The 20,837-nt window shown below is 39.5% G+C and overlaps 1 protein-coding gene across 1 annotated transcript; it reads right to left on the reverse strand.

Annotated features, from left to right (window-relative positions):
* Positions 1-70: 70 nt before the first annotated feature.
* rnf207b (ring finger protein 207b) lies at positions 71-20,445 on the reverse strand. Its single transcript, XM_014146266.2, has 19 exons — positions 20,258-20,445; positions 15,366-15,526; positions 14,862-15,052; positions 9,079-9,211; positions 5,056-5,200; positions 4,799-4,880; positions 4,629-4,704; positions 4,326-4,451; positions 3,884-3,930; positions 2,975-3,047; positions 2,765-2,833; positions 2,552-2,620; positions 2,080-2,204; positions 1,647-1,824; positions 1,261-1,446; positions 962-1,013; positions 757-874; positions 465-575; positions 71-370 (listed from the first exon to the last, which is right to left on the reverse strand). Exons 3-19 carry the CDS (start codon positions 15,050-15,052, stop codon positions 226-228), a joined length of 1,926 nt encoding a protein of 641 aa, XP_014001741.1. The 5' UTR covers positions 15,366-15,526; positions 20,258-20,445; the 3' UTR covers positions 71-225.
* Between the last annotated feature and the right edge of the window lie 392 nt (positions 20,446-20,837).

Consider the following 20,837-nt stretch of genomic DNA (forward strand, 5'->3'; position numbering starts at 1 on the left):
CAATGTAGTCCTAATATGGATAATGGATGCATGCTTAAATTACTACAAGAAGCCAACCTGAACACAGTGATGGTGTTTCCATAGCATACATTACACTTTGTTGCCTTCATTACACCTTGTTACACACAATGTGAAAATATTGGATTTTATATTCAATATAATTTACATACAGTAAATCAAGGGTGAGCACTTTGTTGGTGATGTCCCATGCCCCTATCCAGTTGTTTAGGGCGACACCTCCTTCCAAATGGCTATCTCTGTGGTCTTCTGCTTCCCTGGCCAGTAGAAATGATCCTTGAGGGCAGCCTCATCAGAGAGGTTGCTGAGAGTGTGGTTGTCATCTGTGGTAGGCCGACAGGTCAGGTCATTTCTGTTGAGATTAAGCATAAAAGTAGAGGTTTAACAGAGACGTTGTATAGTTTTCATTGAAATCAAGTTATTCAGTGATCTCCTCAGTAGCTTACGTCAGTGTTGTTGAAATGGTTTGTTTAGTATCTGTGGCTGTAGTGGTGTCCTCATAGATCTTCAGCATGGCCTCTGTACGGTCGTCTTTCAGCTCCTTAGGCTCTTTCAGTCTGGGAACATTGAAAAGGGAATACTTCATGGTAAACCATGTCTTGCACAGTCACCATGACAGAAAAAAAAAAAATCAGTCTGAGACCCCTCGCCAGAGTAAATTGTACATTTGCCAAACTATCTTGTTAGTCAAGACATTGTAGTTTGTGATATTGAGTTCCAGTGACTGTGCTCCAGTACCTGGGTTCAAGGCGTTCCTTCACCTTGGCAATGGATCGGATATATGGGCCAATTTGCCTGGCAATGGTGGTCAGATAACTGTTCTCTTGTCTTAGCTGGGTCAGATCATGAAGCTGGGCTGAAACCAGAATGGACACATGCAGTATAAAACACCAACTTGACCATTTCTATCTTACAGCTAACAGAAAAACAAAATCCCCATTACCTTCATAGATTTCCTGTTCATTTGCAACCCTCTGAAAGGTTGTCTCCCAGACCTATGGTGAAGGATAACAAGATGTTAATGAGCTCTAAAAGGTAAGCCGGGTTACATTAATAAACAATGTTGTGTGAATACCAAATTTCTAGGGAGTTTTTCTTAGCCACCGTGCTTCTACATCTGCATTGCTTTCTGTCTGGGGTTTTAGGCTGGGTTTCTGTACAGCACTTTGTGACATCAGCTGATGTTAAAAGGGCTTTATAAATACATTTGATTGATTGATTGATTGCTTTAGTAATTCCCACCTCCTCAAACATGGCCCTCATGAGTTCCACTGCAGAGTACTCAGAGGAGATCTGTCTGTCCATCTGCACGGAGGTATCCAGGATGTCTCCCATGGTGTCTGTCTTGATGAGGGAGTGGTGCTTGGTCAGATCCCTGTGGGTCTCCTGCACCTGGTCCTTCAGCTGCTGAATGGACATCTGCAGCGTCTGGAGTCAGGAGAACACAAGGTTTTTATGGGCTACATCAGGGTATAGTAATCAGTGTAGCACCTTGATTGAAATCAATAAACCATGCGTCTCTAATGTATTTCAAATGCACATACCAAAATATTGTGTTTGGCTGTGAAAGTCCTCAGTAATTTCGTAAGAGCTGTACAGTAACTGAAAAGAGTCGTAGAAGCTCACACCCTGTAGCTGGTCTCATAGTTGCGACAGTGCTCGGTGAAGGGGGTCTCTCCGCCCTCAGCCAGGAGGACCTTGGTGCTGATATAGCGGTGGGGGGTGGGCTTCCGCACCACGGACGAGCCCAGGGACATGTCACTGATGGCTGGGGAGTGGCAGGCCATGGACAGGGACGACTGCAGGCTGAGGGGACAGTTACACAAAACAATGAATAAATCAATATCTTTACATAACATTTTGGGCATCAGGCACGGGGGTCCTCATATTTCCGCTGGATATTTTAGAACATGACAAGCGCATACTTGGGAAGTACAGGCATACTGTCTTGAAATTTGAGGTTTCACTCATTGGGAACACCAATAACATGCTGATGACATTTTCCCTTTGAGCGTGTAGGTCTGCACTATTTCCATATGGTAGGGGTGAAATATGACTCACAGTCCGCTGGCATTGCCCAAACTCAATCCAGTCACACTCCCAGCAATGGACACAGAGCGTCTTTGGCCCAGCAGTAACAGAGGCTCAAGGCAACGAGCAAACTCAGACCGATACTCTGTGTTGATCTAAACCAGAAACATAGAATGGGGTGTATATTTGGAATGTGATATGACAAAACATCAGTTGAAAAGGCATATGACAAGAGAGGGTCTTTTCATTAACCGAAAGGTCACTAGTTCGAATCCCCGAGCTGACAAGGTGAAAAATCTGCCGATGTGCCTTTGAACGAGGCACTTTACCCTAATTGATCCAGAGTCACCGTTGATAATGGCCGACTCTGGCCGTGTCCCCACTCTCCGAGGGTGTCTCAGGTGGAATTGGGATATTTCCAATTCACACATGCATATTAATACACACTTATACATGTGTGAAATAGGAAAAATATAAGCGCCCACCTAATTATTTACCTTACCTTGCTACTCTGAGCTGGTCTCAGTCTGTGTGGAAGTTTGACAATCTTCTTCAGTCTCTCCATCAGTTGCTGGATAACATATATTAAAGTCAAACACATTTGCTTCAAAACGGTATTCACAATTGCTAGTATTACATTTCATGTTTTGGTATGTGCTCTTCTGGATTCATGGAACCAGATTGGGCATTATTTATCTTACTGTATTGTACATACATAACCCATGTCAAGAAACTCAAACTTGTTGGCTGAACTTAGAAAGGCTGAGCAAGTGACCAGATGAACCTAGAGACAGGAAAGGCAGAGAACACTGGCTTGAGTTGAGCATATTACACCTGTTCAAGATGGGCCATCCGTTTGGATGACAAATACAACAGATGTATCACTACTCCAGGATAGAAAGGCGTGCCATAGGTAGGACATTACCTGGAGAGTGGGTAAGAGTGCAGCCAGATGAGACAGCTGTTCTTTGAAGGCTCTCTCTTTCTCCTCATGCTGACTGTTAAAAACAAGACAGAATCCATTTTAAATGGATCTCTTACAGTATCTAACTGGAACAACATGCATGATCTTAACCCACATGTCAATAGCAAGAATATCATGTGATTATCATCCTTACTCTTTAGCTTGTGCAGCATATGCAAAGCTTTTCGGGAAACATTTTTGCTACAGGGTTCAAAGTGGTGCCATGCAAGCCTGATGTAGCTAGTTTGACACATTATTACCATTAATTAGGTTTTTATCTAGATTGGTCTGCTGCCATGGATACCTTAATCTCCCAGCAGGATCTATAAATGTGGAACAGGATACATAGGCAGGCATTAGATGAGCCATTAGCCTGTTCAATATCTCTGGGTGCATCCCAAATATCCTGTATAGTGCGCTACTCTATGGACCCTGGTAAAAAGTAGTGCACTATAAAGGGAAAAGGATGCCATTTGGGATGCAAAGGTGTCTGTCTGTGGAAAGACTTCCTGCACTGAGAGTTCATTGAGTTTACAGTGATTTTTAATGGCTATATGCAACCATTGAGGCTGAATCTGTGTGTTCTGTATTCGGATGGCCCATTCAAACAATGACAGGTAAGTACCAAATATTTCACAGTTTCTCTGAGCATAGGCTATACATTACATTATAAACATGATTGACTCTGCACCCAGCAGTGGAGGCTGCTGAAGGGAGCCATGTGTTTGATGTATTTGATATCATTCCACTGATTCCGCTCCAGTCATTACCACCAGCCCGTTCTCTCCAATTAAGGTGCCACCAACCTCCTGTGGCACCCACCTTTACTGGTTTTCAAGCAAGGTAGCCTGAAGTCAAATTTATTCTCACCTTTGAGCTGCTTTCAGAAGAATCTTTTTTCTTTCTGCCAGTTTTTCCTTCAAAAGAGGATAATATGATCTGTGTCAAGATTAAATGATTAAATTAAATTAATTAGACTGCCCAATTAAAACTATTAGAATGAAAAATTACATTCATTTCCTCTCAGTGTTAAGTTTGTAAATGAAAAGCACTACTTGAGCATTCCAATTTGATTACATTTTGCTCTGATGTCATGTGCAATGTATTGAACTTTCAGCAACTTTAGGAGATAAGACACGAAGGGTGACACCTTGTGGTAGAATAAACTGCAGTCAGAAAACAAAAAAACATTCAACAATTTTTTTAAGAACATTGATTGATTGAAAAAAAACTGTCATTGGAATGGAGGGAAATTTCCAGCTTTGAGTTGAGTTGAATGTTTTCAAAATGGCCGATGCCTGTGTCAGCTCACCTGCATGTTGTTGAACAGTGTGCTGATAGCGCTCTCCTCCTCATCCACGTTCTCTCGAACCTCCCTGATCATCGCCTTCAGCAGGATGATGGCTTCTCTGGCAGACGTCTGTAGCTCTTTTACCGCCTATGGGTCAGGGGTCACATCATGAGAGGGCACTGGACACCACCACATACACACACACACACCCAACAAACTAAACTAAACTTCACCATGTTCCCCCACATGTATTGTCTATAGGTATACTCTACAGCAATATGGAATAAGTAGGTAATACAGAGTTAATGAAGAGAATGCACTCACTATGACAGCTTGGTCCAGCCTTTCACAGCCTTGCATATATGCTGTCTCAATATCAATGCAGTGTGCTCTGCTCTCCCTGGAGGACACACACAAAAAGCAATTGCTTAATGGTTGATTATTTAATTACTTAAGTGATAAAATATTGGGGATAGCAGCTGACTGTAACTCACACTTGCATGTCTCTGAAACAGTTGATACACAGCATGGACTTCTTCTCTGTGGAGAACATTATGTATAGCTCGTCATGGAGGGCTGTGGGTAGATAGACAGACAAACAGACAGGCAGAGACAGTCATTACAATGTAATCTCAGAGGAGAGAATATGAGCTGGAGAGCCTTGGATTTAATCAAAATGTTCTGTGCACCTGCTAGTTTATTCATAAAAGGTATATAGCTGTATTTGAAGAAGATTGGACTTTTAACACACCACACTTTTTGTGGACCTCCTTTGTGCGTTTGGCAAGGGAGACAATATCATGGCGGGCAAACATTTTAGCCTTGTGGGTTGATTCCCTGCAAGCTCCACACAACGGCTGGCTACAAGTGTTGCAATAATACATTGCTTCCACATCCTGTCAACACACAAGACCACAAAAATTTTCAAAAGCTTGTACTGCAGACAAAAACTACATGTATGAAGCAAAACTTTTTTTTTTTCAGGGGGTGGATCAGCTTTAATATTGCAGAGATTGTTGCTTCCATCAATGTAATTGTCTGCATCATTTCCAATCCCCCATATTTTGGGGGGGTAAATATATATATATATATATATATATATATATATATATATATATATATATATTACATATACACATACATATATACATACATACTTTTTTCTTAGAATATACCTTTATTATTCCCTGCAAACCCTACCACCCCTCCCTAATTGGAGTAAACTAATAAACAATAACACTTAGGCTTCTACCTTCAGTTTATAGATACTATACACATTTTACAGACACACTCTATTTTCCAATAGTTATATTTTGTTTGTTTTTAGTCCTGGCCTTCCTCTATTTCTGATGTGGATCCAGTTTGATTTCTATTTGTAACTGTGGTATTTCACAACATTTCTGAACCTACATACATTTTACAGACCCCGTATGTTTTACATTGGTTATCTTATTAGTCCCACCCTTTAGCTCCATTTAACCCCTCCAATCTATCTCTTAACACCATCCATTTTGGATTTCTATTTGCCATATATTTTTCAACTGTGCTGTGATGCTTCACAAAAGTACTGAACCTTTCTATTTTATTTATTTGAACCTTTATTTTACTAGCCAAGTCAGTTAAGAACAAATTCTTATTTTCAATGACGGCCTGGGTTAACTGCCACTGTTCCTAGAACGACAGATTTGTACCTTGTCAGCTCGGGGATTCAATCTTGCAACCTTTCGGTTACTAGTCCAACGCTCTAACCACTAGGCTCCGCTGCCGCCCCATTCTCATAGCTTCTACAGATTGTAAAATAAACGTAACATTTTTTGCTAAAATAATTATTATATTATTGATCGATTGACTATGACTTTTCAAATCACCCAGTATTGCTATCTGCAGCGTTAGTTCTAGGTAAATGTTGCAATTTTTCAGCCATTCCTGGACCTGTGACCAAATACAAGCTACATATGGACAGTACCAAAATAAATGATCTAATGACTCTGCCTCCTCACAGCAAAATCTGCAGAGCTGGGAAGATTGTATCCCCCATATATATAACATTTGATTGGTTGCAAGAATTTTGTATAATAACTTACATTGAAAAATTCTAAGTTTTGAATCCGGTGTCGTTTTGCGTGTCAATTCATAAACCATGTGCCATGGAATCGGTACATCGAATTTTTTGGTCCTTAAATGAAATTGATATGTATTTTTATTCATCACAATTTTCTTGAACCATTTTTGGTCTTTAATGCAGGGCCGACAGACAAGTTCCATACTTTTTCCCCCTTTCACTTGCCTCTTCCATTTTTGTGGTAATGCTGCAATTAGTTGGTTGTAATTTTGGGTAGAGCAGACATTTCCATATGTATGTGTTAGCTGCATGTGTGACATAACTCCACCAGTCCTATTTATGATATAATTTACAAAGATTATACCTTTTAAAAAAAGGTTCTCGAAAAATATGTTTTTTTTAATCAATTAGTATATTTGAGTTTAACCACAATATTTGTTGTATTATTTGTTCTGTCTTTTCAGGTGGATTAAACTGAAATTGCAACCAACTTTCTAAGGCTTGTTTAAAAAATAACAATATTTTGGAGATTATTTCGTTTTCAAATAACCGAAAGTGAGCAGTTGTAATCTGAATAAAGGGAAAAAGGCCATTCTTGAACATGGGGTGAGACATTCTTACTAATTTACTAGAGAACCATTTCAGATTTAAGTATACATTTTGTCTGACTGATGCCTTTAGTGAGAGGTTTAATGCTTTAATATTTAATCATTTCTGCCCTCTGAATTCATATTTCTTATATAAATAGGCCCTTTTAATTTTGTCTAGCTTGCCATTCCAAATAAAATTGAATATTTTTTGTTCATATAATTTAAAAAGCAGGTCAGTAGGTGTAGGCAAAAACCATAAGCAAATAGGTCAACTGTGATATGACTAAAGAGTAAATCAGGGTGATTTTTCCACAAATAGACAGGTATTTTCCTTTCCATGGTAGCAAGATCTTATCTATTTTTGCTAACTTTCTATTTAAATTTATTGGAGAGAGATCATTTCTTTCTTTTGGGATATGTATCTCGAGTATGTCCACATCCCTGTCAGACCATTTTATTGGTAACTACACGTTAATGCAAAAGACCCAATACATAATATAGTACACTTATCATCATTTGGTTTTAATCCAGAGAGGTTAGAAAAAGTATCTAGATCCTCTATGAGGCTGTGGAGGGATTCTAATTGTGGTTTTAAAAGAAAACATGAATCATCAGCGTACAATGACACCTTTGTTTTTAAGCCACGGATTTGTAATCCCTTAATATAATTGTTGGATCTAATTTTAACAGCTAACATTTTGATGTCAATAATAAATAGATATGCCGATAGTGGATAACCTTGTTTTACTCCTCTTGACAGTTTAAAACTTTCTGAGCTGTAGCCATTATTTACTATTTTACACCTAGGGTTACTATATATAACTTTATCCCATTTTAAAAGAGATTCTCCAAAATTGAAATATTCCAGGCATTTATATATAAACTCCAGTCGTACTTTATCAAAAGGCTTTTAAAATCAGCTATGAAAACCAGGCTTGGTTTCCCCAATATTTCATAGTATTCTATTGTTTCCTGTACTTGTCTTATATTATCTCCAATGTATCATCCATGTAAAAAACCTGTCTGATTAGGATGAATAATATCTGACAATACCTTTTTAATTCTATGCGCCAAGCATTTAGCTAGAATTTTTTATCACAACACTGAAGTGTAAGAGGGCTCCATGTTTTTAAATGGACTGGATCTATATATATATACTACTTGGATCCTGTTTCAGTAATAATGAAATCAGACCTTCTTGTTGCGTGTCCGTTAATCTACCGTTTATATAGGAGTGGTTAAAACATGCTAATAATGGTCTTCTGAATATATCAAAAAAGTTTGTTATACTTCCACTGGTATACCATCCAGGCCTGGAGTTTTCCTGGATTTAAAGGCTTTAATTGCATCAAGAAGTTCCTCCTCTGTAATTTGGCCTTCACATGAGTCTTTTTGTACAGATGTTAATTTTACATTATTAATAGGAAAAAAATCCATACAATTAGCTTCGGTTAGTGGAGATGGAGGAATATTCTTAAAGTACTTCACTTCCTCTTTCAAAATATTGTTTGGTGAATCATGCGTGACTCCATCATTTGTAACAAGATTCAAAACATTTTTTTGGTAGCATTTCTATGTTGATGATCGAAAAAGAATTTGGTGCATTTTTCTCCATATTCCATCCAGTTCGCTTTATTTTTAGAATATATTACACTGGATCTTTCTTGAATAAGTTCCTCCATTTCTTTTTGTTTTTCCTCTAACTTATTCTGTGCCTATATGGTGCAGTTTTTATTGCTATCTAACTGTACTCTTAGTCCTTCAATTTCCTTTGTTATTATGGTCTCTTTTGACCTAAATTGCTTTTATTTTATAGATGAGTACTGAATTGCATGGCCTCTAAAGGCACATTTAAAAGTGTCCCATACAATAAGGGGATCTGCTGTACCTAGGTTATGTCAGAAAAAGTCAGTTATAAATTCTTCTGTCCTAGTTAAAAACAAGTTATCATCCAGTTGGCTTTGATTACATTTCCAATATCCTCGCCCACATGGAAATTCTGTAAGAGTAATATATATATATGCTAATTATGTGATGATCCAAACCTGTGTTTGTTAGGAAACTTTTTGCATACATGGCTATGGTTCAAATAAATCATTCAGAGTTAATAAAACCTTAATACCTGCTTCTTGCACTCCAGATCACAGTTGGAACACTGAACAGTCTCCTCACAGTCAGTAGAGTTATCCACCAGGAACTTGAGCAGGCGGTCCTCCTGGGGTAAGGCACTTAGGCCTTTGACAATGGACTGTTGTCTGTACCAAAACCAAGAGTGGTTACATAAAACTTACAAATACGATCCAACACATTTAGCTACTAACAATCTTAAAGTGAAGAGATCCCTGAAAAGTAAATGGAAACAAACTAATATATTTAAAAGTGATTGTGTTTGCAGTTTTACCCTGTGTTCTGTGTGGGTTGGATATCTTATGCTACAGCTGTTGAACTATTGTCCTCATGTAGGCTATTGCCTCTCCCATTACCAAGTATTCACCTAGTCTTCACGGCAACACAGCCACAAATAGCATCGCTCTGAATTCTGATTACACAAGGTCATGTCAATGACAAGAATAGCAACAACGACACTGCATATTGCTTTATTCCAGTGTGATTTCCCATGTCATTAATTTAATGAATGTCACAAACAAACAGTTTGCTTAAAGCAAATTTCCTTTGTTTAATTAAAGGGGGGATAGATTATTGACTAGGCGTGTCCTACACTTAGTAAGGTCCATTGTAGCCTCTCACCCTTACATAAAAAGATCTCCAATGAATACTTCATCTCAAATGTACAGGCTGTCATAGAAAGCAAAGCATGTAGCCTATATTACAGAGCATGTACTAGTTGAGCTTCATGTGACTCAGGCAAAATAAACTCATAGGCATCCTGGAAATACCACCACAATCTCATCTAAACTAGTTTGTACTTACATTACCATATCCATATCCACAGTACTGCATAATGACAACACTGTTACATAATCCAGTCCTGGAGGGCACAGCAATTAACGTAATCTGAGCCCAGAGGGATCAATCATTCAAATGTCAAGGTGTCCAAATTCTCTTTATCTTCTTACTGAGATTTGCCAGCTATCTAGGACCAAGCTGTTCTCAATGCCAGGCAGGATGAAACAAAGGCAGGATTTACACTGCAGCTGTCTATTTCCCCCAATATAATCCCGTAAGACTTTCATCCTGGCACTACTAACTGGAGAGACTATGGTGTTCTAGGTATCTTTTAGTGTACACGCATCAATGATAAATACTTCATCCCTTCCAATGACATCAGGCATGATGGAGAAAATGGAGTTGAAGAGTCCATGGGACATTTCACTACAAAAGCTATTGATATGATAAAGAAAGCCTAAAACAAGTTAGCCTTGTCCAAGCCAGAACTGCCCATAGGGGCAGGAGCCTATCTCCTGTTTCTGTAGCGTGAGGCAGCTTAAACTACCGTACAGTGCCTTGCAAAAGTATTCATCCCCCTTGGCATTTTTCCTATTTTGTTGCATTACAACCCGTAATTTAAATAGATTTTTATTTGGATTTCATGTAATGGGCATACACAAAATAGTCCAAATTGGTGAGGTGAAATGAAAAAAATAACTTGTTTCAAAAAAATAAAATAATAATTAAAACAGAAAAGTGGTGCTTGCATATGTATTCATGAAGCCCCTAAATAAGATCTGGTGCAAACAATTACTTTCAGAAGTCACATAATTAGTTAAATAATGTCCACTTGTGTGCAATCTAAGTGTCACATGATCTGTCACATGATCTCAGTATATATACACCTGTTCTGAAAGGCCCCAGAGTCTGCAACACCACTAAGCAAGGGGCACCCCCAAGCAAGCGGCACCATGAAGACCAATTAGATCTCCAAACAGGTCAGGGACAAAGTTGTGGAGAAGTACAGATCAGGGTTGGGTTATAAAGAAATATCCAAAACTTTGAACATCCCACAGAGCACCATTAAATCCATATTTAAAAAATGGAAAGAATATGGCACCACAACAAACCAAGAGAGGGCTGCCCACCAAAACTCACGGACCAGGCAAGGAGGGCATTAATCAGAGGCAACAAAGAGACCAAAGATAACCGTGAAGGAGCTGCAAAGCTCCACGGTGGAGATTGGAGTATCTGTCCATAGGACCACTTTAAGTCGTACACTCCACAGAGCTGGGCTTTACGGAAGAGTGGCCAGAAAAAAGCTATTTCTTAAAGAAAAAAATAAGCAAACACTTTGTGTTTGCCAAAAGGCATGTGGGAGACCTCCCAAACATATGGAAGAAGGTACTCTGGTCAGAGGAGTCTAAAATTGAGCTTTTTAGCCATCAAGGAAAACGCTGTCTGGTGCAAACCCAACACCTCTCATCACCCCGAGAATACCATCCCCACAGTGAAGCATGGTGGTGGCAGCATCATGCTGCGGGGATGTTGTTCATTGGCAGGGACTGGGTAACTGGTCAGAATTGAAGGAATGATGGATGGCGTTAAATACAGGGAAATTATTGAGGGAAACCTGTTTCAGTCTTCCAGAGATTTGAGACTGGGACAGAGGTTCACCTTCCAGCAGGACAATGACCCTAAGCATACTGCTAAAGCAACACTCGAGTGGTTTAAGGGGAAAATGTAAATGTCTTGGAATGGCCTAGTCAAAACCCAGACCGCAATCCAATTGAGAATCTGTGATATGACTTCAAGATTGCTGTACACCAGCGGAACCCATCCAACCTGAAGGAGCTGGAGAAGTTTTGCCTTGAAGAATGGGCAAAAATCCCATTGGCTAGATGTGCCAAGCTTATAGAGACATACCCAAAGAGACTTGCAGCTGTAATTGCTGCAAAAGGTGGCTCTACAAAGTATTGACTTTGGGGGGGTGAATAGTTACACGCTCAAGTTTTCAGTTTTTTGTCTTATTTGTTGTTTGTTTCACAATAAAAAATATTTTGCATTTTCAAAGTGGTAGGCATGTTGTGTAAATGAAATGATACAAACCCCCCAAAAATCCATATTAATTCCAGGTTGTAAGGCAATAAAATTTGAAAAATACCAAGGGGGGTGAATAGTTTCGCAAGCCACTGTACATGTACATGCTCTGGACGCTAGTCTGTTCCAGGGCCTTACCCCCGAATCCATCTCCTTAATGCTGAGTGCCAAGCAGTGAGGCATCAGGTCCCATTGGGACAGTCCTTGGTATGACTCGACCGTGGAACAAACCCCCAACTTTCCAATCTTAGGGCTTAAAATTTAACCACAAAGCCACTGAGTTGGTCATTGATATGATAAATCAAAGGTAATTTGTTCCATAAGAAATTAAAATACCTACAGTACCAGACAAAAGTCTGGACACACGTACTCATTCAAGGGTTCTTCTTTATTTTTACTATTTTCTACATTGTAGAATAATAGTGAAGACATCAAAACTATGAAATAACACATATGGAGTAATGTAGTAACCAAAAAAGTGTTAAACAAATCAAAATATATTTGATATTTGAGATTCTTCCAAGTAGCCACCCTTTGCCTTGATGACAGCTTGCACACGCTTGGCATTCTCTCAACCAGCTTCATGAGGAAGTCACCTGGAATGCGTTTCAATTAACCTCTCTAGGGTATGTGGGACGAAATCGTCCCACCTACTCAACAGCCAGTGGAATCCCGTGGCGCGATATTCAAATACCTTAGAAATGCTATTACTTAAATTTCTCAAACATATTACTATTTTACACCATTTTAAAGACAAGACTCTCGTTAATCTAACCACACTGTCCGATTTCAAAAAGGCTTTACAACGAAAGCAAAACATTAGATTATGTCAGCAGAGTACCCAGCCAGAAATAATCAGATTATGTTATACAATATATGCATGTTTTGTTCAATCAAGTTCATATTTATATCCAAAAACCAGCTTTTTACATTAGCATGTGATGTTCAGAACTAGCATACCCACCGCAAACTTCCGGTGAATTTACTAAATTATTCACGATAAACGTTCACAAAAAACATAACAATTATTTTAAGAATTATAGGTACAGAACTCCTTTATGCAATCGCTATGTCCAATTTTAAAATAGCTTTTCGGCAAAAGCACATTTTGCAATATTCTGAGTAGATAGCTCGCCATCACGGGCTAGCTATTTTGACACCCACCAAGTTTGGCACTCACCAAACTCAGATTTACTATAATAAAAATGGGATTACCTTTGCTGTTCTTCGTCAGAATGCACTCCCAGGACTTCTACTTCAATAACAAATGTTGGTTTGGTTCAAAATAATCCATAGTTATGTTCATATATCCTCAGTTTTGTTTGTGCGTTCAAGACACTATCCGAAGGGTGACGCGCCCGGCACGTATCGTGAAAAAATTCGAAATATTCCATTACTGTACTTCGAAGCATGTCAAACGCTGTTTAAAATCAATTTTTATGCGATTTTTCTCGTAAAAAAGCGATAATATTCCGACCGGGAAACCCTGTTTTCGTTTAAAGACTCAAAATCTAAAATGGACTCTTCACGCGCACGCGCGCGCCCGTCTCATTGTTCTCAGATCGACCACTTACCAAATGCGCTACTGTTTTTCAGCCATGGGCTGCAAAGTCATCATTCAACGTTCTGCCGCCTTCTGAGAGCCTATGGGAGCCTTACAAAGTGTCACGTTACAGCAGAGATCCTCAGTTTTCAATAAAGAGAGTGTAGAAGGCCAAGAAATGGTCAGAGAGGGCACTTCCTGTACAGAATCTTGTCAGGTTTTTGCCTGCCATATGAGTTCTGTTATACTCACAGACACCATTCAAACAGTTTTAGAAACTTTAGGGTGTTTTCTATCCAAATCAAACAATTATATGCATATTCTAGTTTCTGGGCAGTAGTAATAACCAGATTAAATCAGGTACGTTTTTTTATCCGGATGTGAAAATACTGCCCCCTACCCTAGAGAGGTTAACAGGTGTTCCTTCTTAAGTTTAATTTGTGGAATTTCTTTCCTTCTTAATGTGTTTGAGCCAATCAGTTGTTCCGTGACAAAGTAGGGGTGGTATATAGAAGATAGCCCTATTTGGTAAAAGACCAAGTCCATATTATGGCAAGAACAGCTCAAATAAGCAAAGAGATATGACAGTCCATCAATATTTTAAGACATGAAGGTCAGTGAATCTGGAAAATATCAAGAACTTGGAAGGTTTCTTCAAGTGCAGTTGCAAAAACCATCAAGCGCTATGATGAAACTGGCTCTCATGAGGACCGCCACAGGAAAGGAAGACCCAGAGTTACCTCTGCTGCAGAGGATAAGTTCATTAGAGTTACCAGCCTCAAATAAATGCTTCACAGAGTTCAAGTAACAGACACATATTAACATCAACTGTTCAGAGGAGACTCCGTGAATCAGGTCTTCATGGTCGAATTGCTGAAAAAAAAAACACTACTTAAGGACACCAAGAAGAAGAGACTTGCTTGGGCCAAGAAACATGAACAATGAACATTAGACCGGTGGAAATCTGTCCTTTGGTCTGATGAGTCAAGATTTGAGATTTTGGTTCCAACCGCCTGCCACACACTGATCTGTTTCACCTGTCTTTGTGCTTGTCTCCACCCCCCTCCAGGTGTCGCCCATCTTCCCCATTATCCCCAGTGTATTTATACCTGTGTTCTCTGTCTGTTGACAGTTCGTTTAGAATCTAAAATTGAAATATATTTTGATTTGCTTAACACTTTTTTTGGTTACATACATGATTCCATATGTGTTATTTCATTGTGTTGATGTCTTCACTATTATTCTACAATATAGAAAATAGTAAAAATAAAGAAAAACTCTTGAATGAGTAGGTTTGTCCAAACTTTTGACCGGTACTGTATATCATGATTTATGCCATCCAGTAAATCAATGGAATGCTCATGCTTACTTACCCACAGAGGGGGCAGGAGAGTCTGCCTTCCACTGCCCTGCCACGCAGACAACTGGCGCAGAATGTGTGGTAACAGTCCAGTAGACAGGGGTGTTCGTACTGCTCATGGCACAAGTGGCATACCAAGGGGTGGCAGTTGGCACTGTCTGGGTCATATAGGTTCTCCAAAGGGCAGAAGATTCCTCCAGACATCTGAAAAAACACATACAGGAAAGCCCATCAGAGCGATGCTGATCTATGTTAGTGACATTTGAACGAATTAGTGAAAATGCACGTTTCATCAGACACCCTAATCATTCCATGATGTATCAACTGTGGTATACTGTTACAAACACATCATATAATTGAAAGTATTCCAGGGAAGTCAATAATCAATCAGTACTCCCAACCTTCAACTCGATGGAAGTACATTAAAGTACATTCATTTTAAGCATATACTTAATGAATAAGTCAAGAAGCAGATACTTAATAATATAAGAATATGAGAGTAAAGCTGAACCATTACCTTACTGCTTGCTGCCTTAGCTGCTGTCCCAAGCAGGAATGACAGATATGTGGCGGATCTTTGAGTGTGCCTGGAGGGGATGAAGTGCCGGCCCTGACGTCAAAACCAGAGTCAGGGTACTCAGTGGGTATAGGAGGAGGTGTGACCATAGCACAGCAGTACTAGATGACAAAAGAGTAACCAGACACCACTCATCTGTCAACAGGTGACCAAAAATACATTACTCTCTCTAATCCCTCTATTTCCCCCCACTGCAGCCTCCAATGACTCCTGTCAAACATCAAGCATTGGTTCCTAATTCAGAATGGAACAATAAAGGGGACAACTGAGCAATGAATATTAGTTTTGGAAATAGCATACAGTTGAAGTCGGAAGTTTACATACACTATGGTTGGAATCATTAAAACTCGTTTTTCAACCACTCCACAAATTTCTTGTTAACAAACTATAGATTTGGCAAGTCGGTTAGGACATCTACTTTGTGCATGACACAAGTAATTTTTCCAACAATTGTTTACAGACAGATTATTTCACTTATAATTCATTGTATCACAATTCCAGTGGGTCAGAAGTTTACATACACTAAGTTGACTGTGCATTTAAACAGCTTGGAAAATTCCAGAAAATTATGGCATGGCTTTAGAAGCTTCTGATAGGCTAATTGACATAATTTGAGTCAATTGGAGGTGTAACTGTGGATTTATTTCAAGGTCTACCTTAAAACTCAGTGCCTTTTTGCTTGACATCATGGACAAATCAAAAGAAATCAGCCAAGACGTCAGAAAAAAACTTATAGACCTCCACAAGTCTGATTCATCCTTGGGAGCAATTTCCAAACGCCAAAAGGTACCACGTTCATCTGTACAAACGATAGTACGCAAGTAGAAACACCATGGGACCACGCAGCCTTCATACCGCTCAGGAAGGAGACACGTTCTATATCCTAGAGATGAACGTACTTTGGTGCGAAAAGTGCAAATCAAATCCAGAACAACAGCAAAGGACCTTGTAAAGATGCTGGAGGAAACAGGTACAAAAGTGTCTATATCCACAGTAAAACGAGTCCTATATCGACATAACCTGAAAGGCCGCTCAGCAAGGAAGAAGCCACTGCTCCAAAACCACCATAAAAAAGCCAGACTACGGTTTACAACTGCACATGGTGATAAAGATCGTACTTTTTCGGAGAAATGTCCTCTGGTCTGATGAAACAAAAATAGAACTGTTTGGCCATAATGACCATCGTCATGTTTGGAGGTTAAAGGGGGAGGCTTGCAAGCCGAAGAACACCATCCCAACCGTGAAGCACGGGGGTGGCAGCATCATGTTGTGGGGGTGCTTTGCTGCAGGAGGGACTGGTGCACTTCACAAAATAGATGGCTTCATGAGTAAGGACAATTACGTGGATATATTGAAGCAACATCTCAAGACATCAGTCAGGAAGTTAAAGCTTGGTCGCAAATGGGTCTTCCAAATAGACAATGACCCCAAGCATAATTCTAAAGTTGTGGAAGAATGGCTTAAGGACAACAAAGTCAAGGTATTGGAATGGCCATCACAAAGCCCTGACCTCCATCCTATAGAAAATTTGTGGGCAGAACTGAAAAAGCATGTGCGAGCAAGAATGCCTAAAAACCTGACTCAGTTACACCAGCTCTGTCAGGAGGAATGGGCCACAATTCCCCCAACTTATTGTGGGAAGCTTGTGGAAGGCTAGCCGAAACATTTGACCCAAGTTAAACAATTTAAAGGCAACGCTAACAAATACTAATTGAGTGTATGTAAACTTCCGACACACTGGGAATGTGATGAAAGAAATAGAAACTGAAATAAATCATTCTCTCTACTATTATTCTGACATTTCACACTCTTAAAATAAAGTGATGATCCTCATTGACCTAAAACAGAGAATCTTTACTTGGATTAAATGTCAGGAATTGTGAAAAACTGAGTTTATATGTATTTGGCTAAGATGTATGTAAACTTCCGACTTCAACTGTTTCTTTAATTTGTCAAAGGTTATGTCATCTTGTTGTCTGCCTCCCTGCTTACTATGCCAGAGTTCATTACATAACTTTTGGCAAGGAACTATAGCCCAGGAACTGTATGGGTTGACTGTAATGAACAATGGGATAGCAAGGTTTTGACAATGTTATTATGAAGGGACCAATCAGAGAGCAGGGTTATGACAACGTCATAATGAAGGGACCAATCAGAGAGCAGGATTATGACAATATCATTATTAAAGGAACAATCAGAGAGCAGGTTTTAAGATATTATTATGACGGGACCAGTCAGACAGCAGGGTCATGACGCTGTTGTAATGAAGGGACCAATCAGAGAGCTGGGTTATGATGATGTCATTATGAAAGTACCAATCAGAGAGTAGCGTTATGAAGGGACCAATCAGCTAGCAGGGTTATGACGATGATGTAATGAAGGGACCAATCAGAGACCACGGTCATGATGATGTTGTAATGAAGGGATCAATCAGAGAACAGGGTTATGATGATGTCATAATGAAGGAACCAATCAGAGTGTAGGGTTATTACAATGTCATTATGAAGCACCGATCAGAGAGCAGGGTTATGACATGACGCTATCATAATTAAGGGACTAATCAGAGAGCAACGTTATGAAGGACCAATGAGCGAGCAGGGTTATGACCATGTCATTATGAAGGACCAATCAGAGAGCAGGGTTTTGACAGTCATTATGATGGACCAATCATAATTTGCATTATGATACATATTAAACTGAGGTGATTCGCCCCTCCGCCCAGGTATTTTGCACCTGGTGAAAGATGATTGCATTGATGAGCAAGGTGCCCCCCAAAACAAAAGTGACCTAACTAATAACCTCTCTAGGGTAGGGGGCAGTATTTTCACGGCCGGATAAAAAAACGTACCCGATTTAAACTGGTTACTACTCTTTTCCAGAAACGAGAATATGCATATAATTGGTAGATTTGGATAGAAAACACTCTTTTATTTTATAAAACTGTTTGAATGGTGTCTGTGAGTATAACAGAACTCATATGGCAGGCCAAAACCTGAGGAGATTCCATACAGGAAGTGCCCTCTCTGACCATTTATTGTGCTTCTGTGGCATCTCTGTCGGAAATACAGGATCTCTGCTGTAACGTGACAATTTCTAAGGCTCCCATAGGCTCTCTGAAGGCGCCAGAAAATGGAATGAGCTCTCTGCTGTCTCTGGGCTAGGTACAGGAGCGCTGTTTGTGAGTGGTCAGGCTGGTGGCTCAGAGACAGGAGATGCGCGGCCCCGAGAAGTGGCCATGTTTTTCTTTCAGCCTTTGAACGAAAACAACTTCGCCCGGTTGGAATATTATCGCTATTTTATGAGAAAAATAGCATAATAATTGATTTTAAACAGCGTTTGACATGCTTCGAAGTACGGTAATGGAATATTTAGAATTTTTTGTCACGACATGCGTCCTTGCGTCACCGTTCGGATAGGGACCTGAACGCACGGACAAAACAGAGGATATTTGAACATAACTATGGATTATTTTGAACCAAAACAACATTTTGTGGTTGAAGTAGAAGTCCTGGGAGTGCATTCTGACGAAGAACAGCAAAGGTAATCCAATTTTTCTTATAGTAATTCTGAGTTTAGTGAACGCCAAACTTGGTGGGTGTCAAATTAGCTAGCCCGTGATGGCGAGCTATCTACTCAGAATATTGCAAAATGTGCTTTTGCCGAAAAGCTATTTTAAAATCTGACACCGCGATTGCATAAAGGAGTTCTGTATCTATAATTCTTTAAATAATTATGTATTTTGTGAACGTTAATCGTGAGTAATTTAGTAAATTCACCGGAAGTTTGCGGTGGGTATGCTAGTTCTGAACGTCACATGCTAATGTAAAAAGCTGGTTTTTGATATAAATATGAACTTGATTGAACAAAACATGCATGTATTGTATAACAATGTCCTAGGAGTGTCATCTGATTTAGATCATCAAAGGTTAGTGCTGCATTTAGCTGTGGTTTTGTTTTTTGTGACATTATATGCTAGCTTGAAAAATGGGTGTGGTTATTTCTGGCTGGGTACTCTCCTGACATAATCTAATGTTTTGCTTTCGTTGTAAAGCCTTTTTGAAATCGGAGTAACGAGAGTCTTGTCTTTAAAATGGTGTAAAATAGTCATATGTTTGAGAAATTGAAGTTATAGCATTTAAGGTTTTTGAACTTTCGCGCCACTCGATTCCACTGGCTGTTGACCACATACCCTAGAGAGGCAAGAGGAGTAATGAGTAAGATTATGTGTTTATACTTTCAAAAGTGATTGCTATTGATAAACGTTTTATCTGTCTTCCCAATGAAAACTAGTTTGAAAATTCAAACATATATTTTATGGAAAAGAGATTATGTATGTTTCTGGACGATGTACCATGCTGCCATGTCGACAACATGACCGAGTGGCGCAAATTGATGTTCGATTTGAGAAGGTGCTCCTCCTTTACCGCTTTTGTCCGTTCCCCGTCACGGGCCATAGACCAGAGCACCGCGGGTCAGCTTAATCGATTCCGCCCATTGAGAGTCAAGTCCTCTGCTCAGACGTTGAATGAATCAACCAATGGTTGCATACCCCGTCATCGACTGGCACTCGGGCACCAGATAGTAGCTACACACTGTAACCGTGACATGGGAATGCTTCTGCCAAGTTCACGTGCTAGATGGAACTAAGAAACTCGGAAATGTCCGACTTGTTAACTGATTGAACGCAGCAGGTGTATAACTACAACCAATTAGCTAGTCGGAAATGTCCGAGTTTCCTAGTTCCGACTAGCACCTCAACGAGGCATTCCATACAGCCGTTTGGCCTATACCTTAGCTATTGGAAAGCTGCTGTAGCAATATTTTCAACTAACCTTTTCTTGCCAATACTTTCATTGTTCTTAATTCGGAAAGAAACTCGTCTCTTATAAACGTATGTGTACAGTTGCAGGTGGAACTCCAAAAAAACAGAATATTTCTACAAATATTGAATCCACTTTTTGGTTCCAATGAGAAATGCCTCTTGCATGTGTGTAGATCTTTGTTTTGGTCGCACTGTGACTTCTACAACTTGGCCGCGTCGCATAGAAATTACTAGTTCCTGCAAATATCAAATCAAATACGTTGGGAAATGCAATATGTCTGGCAACTAAAATGACGAGAACTCGTCTCGCTGAATATTCTCTGGTTTTTGGAGTACCACCTGCAATTGGACAGGATGTTAATAGAGAAATGTATTTCCGACAGAAGGTTTTCTAAGATGTAACAGCTGTATGGAGGCATTCACATACTGTATCACCGTAGCGTGTAGCTAATTGTATAGCTACTTTTCAAAAGTCTTTGAATGTTAAAGGCTGTACGTTTTAGTCATTTAGCAGATGCTCTTATCCAGAGTGTTTGTATGTTATGTATTGTTTCTATTGTACTAATTCATCTTTCAAAATGTATGGAATT

This window comes from Salmo salar, chromosome ssa15 (assembly GCF_905237065.1).
Source record: "Salmo salar chromosome ssa15, Ssal_v3.1, whole genome shotgun sequence".
Classification (NCBI taxonomy): Eukaryota; Metazoa; Chordata; class Actinopteri; order Salmoniformes; family Salmonidae; genus Salmo; species Salmo salar.

Coding starts and splice junctions, on each gene's coding strand:
- rnf207b (XM_014146266.2), bottom strand. CDS start 15,052: ATGTCTGGAGGAATCTTCTGCCCTTTGGAGAACCTATATGACCCAGAC. Junction 4,705..4,798: donor TGTTTCAGAGACATGCAAGT/GTGAGTTACAGT, acceptor TGTGTCCTCCAG/GGAGAGCAGAGCACACTGCA. Junction 1,825..2,079: donor TTGGGCAATGCCAGCGGACT/GTGAGTCATATT, acceptor CTGTCCCCTCAG/CCTGCAGTCGTCCCTGTCCA.